The 9,999-nt window shown below is 58.4% G+C and overlaps 1 protein-coding gene across 1 annotated transcript in view; it reads left to right on the forward strand.

The window, feature by feature from the left end:
• Positions 1 to 3,438: 3,438 nt before the first annotated feature.
• The window catches only part of ARHGEF17 (Rho guanine nucleotide exchange factor 17), a gene marked incomplete at both ends in the record, with an annotated part of 32,074 nt that continues 25,513 nt past the window's right edge, over positions 3,439 to 9,999 (forward strand). Inside the window, one exon of the mRNA XM_079545401.1 lies at positions 3,439 to 6,219. Coding sequence (XP_079401527.1) covers positions 3,439 to 6,219 — 2,781 coding nt within the window. The remainder of the gene's footprint in view (positions 6,220 to 9,999) is intronic.

Genomic DNA, 9,999 nt, shown 5'->3' on the forward strand with positions numbered 1-9,999 from the left:
GTGGACGAGGCCACCTCGGTGTCACCGGGGGCTGGGCATGGAGCAATTTGGGTTGAAGCTGCATGGTGAGGAGATGGGGATGCGCCCAGAGAGCTGTGGGTGCCCAATCCCTGGAGCTGTTCGAGACCAGGCTGGATGGGGCTCTGGGCCCTCATGGGTTGGAAATAGATGATCTTAGAGGTCTCTTCCAACCCAAGCCATTCTATCATTCTACCATCTCCAGACTGACTTCCATCCCGTCTCCAGCCCACAGCAGTGTGGAGATCATCCCAGCACAGAGCCCACGTGGTGTCCGTTGGCTCTCACCAATTACACAATGCCATCCTGGTTTTAGCTGCTTTGTGCCAAGTTTCGGTGGAGGCTGAGGCACCAACACAGTAAATGTCACCAGTGGGGCCAGTGTTCAAAGCTTCTCCTCATCTTATGGGCCTGTACCATCCCTGGGAAGGATTTTTTGGGGGCTGGGAAATGCGGCTCTGTGTTTTTCCTCACTGAAACTGTGGAGCAGTTCAGGGGTCCCAAATACCAATAGAACTTCCATGTCTCCAGGAGAGGAAAAGTTCAACGTCACGGACATTTCAGTGGTAACTCTGGCATAACCCAAAATGGGACTGGACCGACAAGAGATGTGGGCCCAGTGGTGCAAGAGAGCACCACTAGGAGCTGGGAAGGGGGAATGAGGGGAACTGGGACACCAATGCCACAATTCCCACCCAGGCGATGGCCACGGGCTGATAGGCACATGCCAGCATCACTGTCCTTGGACTCTCAGCATCCTCTGCCTCCCCTGTTTCCCAGGCCCCCACATCTGATGTGCATTCTGCAGGGCGACAGTGCTGAGCCAGTGAATCAAAGCACTGTGGTTTGCACGGGACATCATCCAGAGGAGGCTGAGCCATCGCCACCAGGACGCTGGGCACTGTGGATGTACCTCTCACTGCTTTGATGTCTTTAACATCCAGGATGACGTATAGAATAAACCCGCCCTCCTTTTTCCTGTGTGTACCCAACAGTGTACAGGTGCCATATGTACCCATATATACATCAGCCAAGCAGAGGAAGGTCGTAGCACTGCTCAGATGCGCTCCACTCAAAATACACCTCGAATATCCACACCACGTTACGTGTGTGCCTATATGTGTGTCAATCTGTGGGTGCCGCGTACCTCACAGGTGTTGGTGTGCAACAGTCGCATCTAAGTCAATCGAAGCCATTTGCTTTCAATCTCAGCAATTAGCAGCCCTCTAGACTGGATGCTTGTGCAAAGCCACTCGGCCAGGCTCCCCAGTTAATCCCAATGCATTGCATCTTGAGCTCTTCCTTCTCTTTGCCAAAGCAAGGGGGAAGAGTTGGGACAGGGTGCGTTTGGTTGGGATGCAGGAGGCAGTGGAGGAGACAGGGGTGGATTTGGGGTGGATGTGAAGTGGACTTGGGTGACTTTGGGAGGCCTTGGGGGGGACTTGGGGTGGACTTTGAGTGGCCTTGGAGTGGACTTGAGGTAGACTTGAGGTGGCCTTGAGGTGGACTTTGGATGGCCTTGAGGTGGACTTGGGGTGGATTTGAGGTGGATTTGGGGTGGACTTTGATGGACTTGAGGTGGTCTTTGGGTTCCCCTTGCTTGTAGCCAATGAAATCTCTTCCAATGCGTTCCTGGGGTCTCCCATCCCCGCAAGGCCGAGTGATGCATTAATATGGGTGGTTGGAGGGGACGCAGCTGTCCCCAGGTTTCCCCCAGACAAAGCAGAGGAGGGCGTTGCGCTCACGTTCGGCCACACCACGCGGACCCAGGAGAGGGCGCAACGTCTTCAGGTTTGGAAAGGGCGAAAAAAAATAAAATAAAATAAAAAATTAAAAAAAAAAAATCTCCGGATTTCGGAGAGTGCACAAAATCTTTTGGGTTTTGGAGAGGACGTCAGATTTTGGGGTTTGGGGGAATGTGTGCGCAGGGGAGTGGAGGGATGCAGGAAGCACCCCGAGACCCTGCGCCAAGTGGGTGTAGGGCTGACTACGGAAAGTTGGGCAAAAGGATGCCAAGGGAAGTCCAAAAAAGGCAAAACTGCACAGATTCTGTATTTCCCCAGGAGCCCAGATGCCTCCAGGATACCTTTGTGGGGTGTGCAAGCAGACAGTAACCTCTGCTCAGTGCCTAGGAGAGAGATTTGGGGTCTCTGTGATTTGGGGACTCTGTGGGGACGCTGCAGGTTTGGGGCAGGGTCACTCCATACACCACAAAGAGGTGTGGGAGGTGGAAGTGCCAACCCTGTGTGTGTGCTCAGGAGCTCAGCTGATGGGCTTCTGGTCTGCCCAGCCTTGGGGTCTGATGGCTCCTTCTCAGATCCATGGTGTGGATGCGGTGGTGGTGGCGGTGTTACCCTGTAAAGCCACCAGGCCCAGAGGCCGAGGTGATGGGCACAGCAACTCCTGGGGGGATGGGATGGAAGGGGAACACTTGGAAACGTGTCTCCTTCACTTGCAGCCCAAGGAGCAGCTCCTGCAGCACCGAAAGCAGAAGAAACACAAAGCTCTTCCCTAAACCACATCCCAAATGCCAGGGGGCAGCGTGGGGACACCCAGCACCGGGGGGCAGAGGGGCAGGAAGAAAGGGAGAGTTGGGACAGAACCCCCCCGGGGCTCAGGGCTCTACCGGGGGCACTTGGAAAGTTTCCGTGCCCCTGCGACAGAGAGAGCAGAGTCCTTTCCGTGGTGCCACAGCAGAGCAAATCGAGGTTATCCCATTCATTTTCGCTTCCTCCGCGATAAACCCTTGGGAGATGGAGATCAGTGCCTGCAAGCACGGAGCGCTGGCAGCGTTTGGAGGCTTGAAACGCCACGAGAACATCGTTAAGCAGAGCAGAGCGCTGCCAGGGCTCGTGGAAAGTCGGGGATGGGGCAATGCAGGAGGAATTCGGGCGGGGGGGTGGGGTGGGGGGGAGGGGAGGAAAAGGGTCTCTGCCTTCAGCCCCGACTTTTAACCTCCTGATGGGGTTTTCCTCGCAGAAAGAACAAAAAAAAAAGTTGAGAGAGATGGAGAGGGAGGAAAAGATGGGGAGGGAGGGAGGAGGGATGCGGGGGGTGATCGCTCGGCCTGCTCTCCTTCTGCCGTTGCCAAAAAAAAAAAAAGAGAAGGGGAAAAAAAAAAAGAAAGGACAATCCGCAGCCCTGCAACCATCCCCCTCTGCAGGAGGAAACCACGCCTCTCGGGGAAAGTTTATTTGAATGCAACAAATAAAAAAGAAGGGGGTGAGGGAAAAAGAAAAAAAAAAAAAAAAAAAGAGGGAGGGAGGGAGGAAAAAAAGCTGGAAAAAAAAAAAAGAGAGAGAGAGAGAGAAAACAAAGCGGGAGGGATGAAGGCCGGCGGCGGCCCGGAGGAGGAGCGGGGCCGGGCGGTGCCGGGGGGCAGCGGGGGGCGGGCGGAGGCGGCCCCGGGGGGGGCACACAATGGCGGAGGGGGGCAGCGGCCGGGGGGCATTGCAGGGCCGAATGCTGCCCGCCTCCTCCCCGCCTTCCTCCTCCTCCTCCTTCTCGTTCCCGGCTAGGAAAGTTTCGCCGCCGCCGAACGCCGAATCGCCGGGTCGGGCGTTCCGCAGCCTGGCCCCATCGGTTCGTCAGCTTTCCCTTCGCTTCGCCGAGCCGGAGCCAGCACCGGGCCCGGCCCATGCCGGGACGCCGCCGCCGCCGCCGCCTCCTCCTCCTCCTCCTCTTCCTCCTCCTCTACCGCCTCGGGGGCCGGCGCTGAGCGCGGAGCCGCCGCGCTGGCCCAGCGTCCCGGCGATGCGCAAACTCTTCGGAGAGAACGGACGGCGCTCCCCGGGATGCGGAGCCGGGAGCGGCTCCGGACGGGCATCGCAGCCCCCTCCGCCTCCGCCCCGCAGCCGCGTCCCGCACCCCGCGCTGCGCGCTGCCCGCGGAGCTCCGCCGGGGCCCGGCCCGCATTCCTGGCATAGCTCGACCCACCCTCCTCCTCCTCCTCCTTCCTCCTCTTCTTCTTCCTCCTCGTCCCGCAGCCTGGAGGAGCCGCGTCGGGGTGCGGAAGGAGAAGGGCGAAGCGCCCAACGTTTGGCCGAGAGGGACGGAGAGGCGCCGGGCAAAGCGGGCGGCAGGCAGCCGCTGGCCCCCGCCGGTCCCGTGGTTGCCCGCGTGGCCAAGGTGAACCTCCTGCCCTTCGGCAGCCCCGCCGGGAGCCGCTACGCCAGCAGTGAGACGCTGAAGGAAGAGGAGCAGCCAGCGGGCTGCTGGGCGTTGCACGGAGGACGCCGGTCGCCCGCTTTGGGGCCGAACGATGGGTTGGCGTGGGGGCAACCCCAAATCCGAGCCCGGCCCAAGCTGCCTTCGGGCATGGCCAAGGTGAGGGCGGATTTGGGGAGCGATGCTCTACAGCCGGTGGGAGACCGCGCTGAGCACCGCAAGTCTTTATCCAACCCTGACATCGCCACCGAGACTTTGACGCTGCTCAGCTTCCTCAAGTCGGACCTGTCGGAGCTGAAGGTGAAGAAAAAAGGGGTGAGGATCGGCGAGGCCGCAGCCTACGACGTCCCCGCATCCAACCTTCGGACCCGCGGCTCCGCTCAGCCCTCCGGCCGCTGGGCGCCGGGCGAACGGCCCACGCTGAAGGACCTGACGGCCACGTTGCGCCGCGCCAAGTCCTTCACCTGCTCAGACAAGTCGGGGACGAGGCGGCTCTTCCTGCAGAGCGCCATGAAGCAGAGCTCCTCCGAGCTCCTCCTGGCCTCTGCTGGCAGCCACGACGGTGGGAGGATGGGGGATGATGAGGACGCGCTGCCCGTGGTCATCCAGGATCAGTACATCCAGGAGGCCAGGCAGGTCTTTGAGAAGATCAGCAGGATGGGCTCCCAGCAGGACTATGGCTTGGCGGCCGAGCAGAAGGACAGCGGAGGTGTGGATGGAGCTGAGGAGGTGGCAGCGATGGCGGGGATGGACGTGGCCCTTCGGGGGCAGCCAGTGGGCACGCAGTGTTTGAAGAAGGTGGAGTTGGAGGAGAATGTCTCTTGCAGGAAGTCCGTGGAGGAGCTGCTGGGTCACGAGTCAAGCGTGACGGACGAGGGTATTGTCACTGAGCCAGAGCCAGGGCCCACTGGGGTGGTCTTGGGGGACCTACGCGAGACCTGGCAGCTGCATGACAGCAGTGTCACTGCCACCGAGCCACCTCCACCCCCCGCTCCAGCTGCAGAGGATGCTCTGGCCTGCAAGGCCCAAGCGCCGTCAGAGACCCCGAGCACACCCAGCAGCTTGCGGCGCCGGCGGAAATTCCCTTCGGTGGGCATCAATGGGGTGGAGAGTGGCGTCGGGGAGGGTCCCGGTGAGCCCTACCGCTCCCTGAGTGACCCCATGCCCCACCGGCGTTGTCCGGTGGCGGAGGACGCGAAGAATTTCTCCGTTGACAGCAACCTGTTGGGTTCGTTGAGCGCCAAGGGTGGCATCCCGCAGCCCTCGGCCATCGCGTTGGCCGGGCACGCGGGCAGCGCAGGCAGCGACCTGTCGCTCTGCAGCGACGGGCTGCGAGATTACAGCAGCCTCATCCAGACCATCGTCAGCCAGCCCGGCGCCATGGATAAAGTCATCGATGAGAAGGGCAACGGGAAAACCATCAAGAAGAAATCTCTGAGCGATCCCAGCCGCCGCGGAGAGCTGCCGGCGGGCGCCTTTGAGGGACCCGGCGAGGCCATCAGCGAGCTGGAGGGCAGCATCCCCCCGTCCAGCAGCGAGCCCATCCTTTCGGAGCAGAGAGCTGTCCCTGCCTGTCCCCAGGGTGTTGGACACGGCTACGGCTTTGACCCCAAGCTGGCCGAGGTGCTGTCACCACGCGGCGCCCGCCGGAGCTCCAAGAAGCGCAGCGGCCGCGTGTCCCACCAGGAGAACCAGGTGGTGGCCACCACCATGGCCAGAGCCCGCCCGGCCACCAAGCACGTGCGGCACACCAGCGAGCCTGCCACCTTCGTCCCCATCACGGTCCCCGAGCCGCACGCTGGCCACCATGCCCAGCAGCCCGCTTTGGAGGCCGCCCGTCCCCCCGTCAAATCCTTCCCTGCCCTACAGCCGCCGTCACTGGAGGATGTCACCAAGCGTTACATGCTGGCCCTCAACTCCAGTGACACGTCCCCCAGCCCTGGGGATGGGTCCCGCTCCTCGCCTGGGACACCCACCGCCCCCGAGCCCGCCAGGTGCCCACGGCAGCCTGACCCCAAGAGCAAGCCCCAGGTGGTAAGTGCCCACTGTGCCCAAAATTCCGCCGTTCGATGACATGCGGGATGTTTTGTGTCCCCTCTCCACTGCGTGTCTCTCTTTGGGACCAAAGTTTTCTCGTTGACATGGGGAAATGCCTGTGGGATGGCCAAGAGTTGGGTCTGGCCCTTCCTGGAGTGATGTTGGTCCTGGAGTGGACAGGTTTTTGGAACAGCTCCCCAAGCAGGTGATTTTGGGGTGGAAACAGTTCCCAAGCAGGTGATTTTGGGGTGGAAACCAAGTGATCTCTGGGTCAAACAGCACCAAAAGGCCACATCTCCCAGCAATGCTCTATAGGGTCCCCGTAAACGAGTGTGCTCTCGGCCAGCAGTGGGTGATTTTGTGCCTGAAATGCTGAGTCAAAAGCTGCATTTTTGCCTTGGCAGAGGGCTTAAGCTGCCTTTTTCATTGGTATTTCTGCCCTTCTGCCCCATTGAGCAAACCAGTGCTTTCCACCCAAAAAATGCCTTGCGATTGCTCTGCATGGGAACGTGCTGAGCACAGCTTTTTCCCCTAAAACTCTGCAACTTGAGGCTCGCTGGTGGCTGGAGCTGAATTAATGTTCATTTTTAAAGATGAGGGGAAAAACTGGGGGAAAAGGTGATTGTGCATGCCGTAATATAAAAGTTTAACCCTGCTTATTAGGGGCTCTAAGGTACGGATTTTTGCACTTGGGAGTGTGGATAGGGGACGCACAAAGCTGCTAGAAAAGTGATGCCATACTTGCAAGCGCTGCCACCTCCTACACCCATTGGGCTTTTAATAACTCAGCACGAGTCCCCGTGGGCTGAAATCCCCACATGGCGCCGGGCCGAAGCCCAGAAATACTTGAGCCCCATTTGGGTGGCGATTTATTGCAGCGAGAGGATGGGCTGTGCAATTTCTTGCAAAGCCTCCAGCAGCCAAGGAAGTGCCCAGGCAGCACAACCCTTGCTGGCCAGGATGAGATGCAAAGTGAGGATATTTTTCCAAGAGTGCGTGCGAATATAACAAAATTCTTCTTTTTTTTTCCCCCCATTTTCCTCCCTGAGATCCCCGGAATGCTTGGGTTCCTACTGGGTTGTGTTGGAGTGTTCTTTCAGTTCCCGCTGGGTTTTGTTGGAGTGTCCTTGTTGAAGGTTCCTTTGGGTTTCCATTGGGTTGTGTTGGAATTTCCTTTGGGTTCCCACTGGGTTGTGTTGAAGTTCCCTTTGGATTCCTGCTGGATGGTGCTGGAGTGTCCTTTGGATTCGCACTGGGTTTTATTGGAGCTCCCTCTGGATTCCCATTTCCTTGGGGTTCCCATTGTTTTTTTTGTTTGTCCTTTGGGTGCCCACTGGGTTGCATTGCAGTTCTCTCTGGGTTCCCATTGGGTTTTGTTGGAGTTCCCTTTGGACTCCCTTTGGAGTTTCCTTTTGGATTCCCACTGGGTTTTACTGGAATGGCCTTTGGATTCCTGTTGGGTTTTATTGGATTTCCCTCTGGGTTCCCATCGGGTTTTGTGAGGGTTTCCTAGGGATTCCCACTGGGTTTTGCTGGCACGGCCTTGGGGTTCCTACTGGGTTTTGTTAGAGTTCCCATTGGGTTCCCACTGGATTTTGTTGGAGCAAAACACACCGGGACCTGTGTTGTCCCAGTGTCACATGTACCACGATGGCACACTCCAGGGCTGCAATAAGGGACAGGGACTCCCCCTCTTGGACACATCGTGGCTTGGGTTGGGAGGGACCTTAAAGATCGTCCGGTTCCAACATTACCCCAGCATCTTCGTGGCAAATCCAAAGGGTCGTGCCGGAGTTGGAGGGCTCTCCATAGCCCCCCAGGTTGGGGGGCAGCAGAGTTGTGACAGAGTTGGAGGGCTCTCCATAGCCCCCCAGGTATAGGGGGCAGCAGGACCCCCACCCAGGGACACAGGATTTGCTGAACCTGCAGCCATCCCATGAACCCATCCGTGCTCCTGCATCGGGTTGGAGCTGCAGCGCCGCCTTTGATCCATGCCCTTGGGCGAGGGTGGCTGCCTTACTGTTATCAGCACCCATTTTCTGCTCAATCCACCTCTTTCCCGTGCTCTGCGCTCACCAATTCCCCCCCCCCCCCTCCTTCTCCCAACCATTGCAAAGGAGAGCAGAAATCCTCCTTGCTGAGTTCCCAGCACCCATGGCCAGGTGGGTGCTGGGTGCTGCGTCACGTCCCACCCCGCAGATGGGTGCGGGTGGCGGCAGGTTGGGTTCTTTTCCCAGCCCCAGGCTGCAGGAATAGCAGCTCACAGCTGCGACGTGCCCTGCTTTCTGCGTGGTTGTTTGCACGAAATAATTTATGGATCGTGTTGGTGCCGATTCGGTTGACGCCTCCGGGATGGTTGGAAGGGAAGAGGAGATGGAGGGGAGAGGCTAATGGCATTGCCATGGCACTGATGGGAGACAGGATCCCAGCACTGTGCCCTTTGGGAATTGGTTGGGGTGAGTTTTGCTGTGTTTTTTGGTACAGACCGAGCGCTCACCTCCCCGTGATGCATCTATGGGGCAAGGGTCTGGTCCATAATAATTGTTGGGGACTAATTATTTGCAAGAGACCTCATGATCATGGGGTGAGAAGTGCTGTTGGAGCACCAAGTTGCAGTTCCCAACCAGGAGCATCCAGGCCAATCTGGGACTCATTTGGAGCAGATTCTACCCCATCCAACCCAGCCCAGCATCAGTTGCTGGCAACTGGGAGCCCAGTTTGGCTCAGCATCGCCTTGAGGCCGTGGGACCAGTGGTGCTCACCTTGTTCGAACCCGGCACCGCAGGGGCGAATTTTGCCTTTTAAGGCCAACGCTGCGGCCGTATCTTTGAATCTCCCTCCTGCCTCCGAGACTCTTTGAGCTGCAAAGAACTTAAAGCAGCGTTTTATTTCCCTTTGATTTATTAGAGGGCAGCGCTGGGATGTTTTATTTCAGATGGCACCGACCGTGGCTGGGGGGGGAGGGGGGTGTGAGGGGGAACCACGTTGCTTTCGTTGTAGGGCACAGCGCTGAGGGCTGGATGTAACTTGGGACCTACGGGGAAGAAATCACCCTCATCTTCCATTTATTTTGTCTTGGTTTCTCCCCCCTCGGTTGCTCCTCTGCTCCATTCCGTTGTCATTCCTCCATGGGGGCTTTTGCTCTTCCAAAATGGTCATCTGCGTCACGGCATCCGTCCGTCCTTCTGTCCGTCTCTGGGAAGTAATGAAGGGGTCTGGTGTTTTCACAGCGCTCTTCCCCAGGTACACGTCCCTCCTTTCGCAGCCCTGCCTCATCCCATTGCATTAGGAGCTGCCTTTCATTCACCCAGCACTGCTGTCCAAGCGCTGTTTGAGCCCAAACTGCAATCCCTGCAGCGTCCATGGGAGGTGAGGACTCCTGCTCCACCATTCCCAGCACCACCAAGGATTTACTTTCATGCTTTGCATTTTTTTCCCAAATTTATTTGGCGTGCACGGAGCGCAGAGCTCCAAAATCCCAAGAAAAACACAGTGCCCAAATCCATCCGGCTGCTCCCAGCGTGGTAGAACCCAACCCTGCCCCAAGGATCCCCCATTTTCTCACTGCCCTTGGTGCCTGCTGGGCTGCGTGTGCTGGCGGGTGGCTGCAACGTGCTGTTCTGTAACTGTTTGTCCTGGGCTCCTTCCAGCAGTTCTCTATGGGGCTGGGGAATCCCTGGTGCCGGAGAGCTTCAAACCCGTGCACTGGGTTTTTATTTTTGCCCGTGCATCCCGCAGCAAAACCCTTTTGCAGAGCAGAGCCTGCAGGGAGAAGCG

This window comes from Tetrao urogallus (genome assembly GCF_951394365.1).
Source record: "Tetrao urogallus genome assembly, chromosome: 1".
Classification (NCBI taxonomy): domain Eukaryota; kingdom Metazoa; phylum Chordata; class Aves; order Galliformes; family Phasianidae; genus Tetrao; species Tetrao urogallus.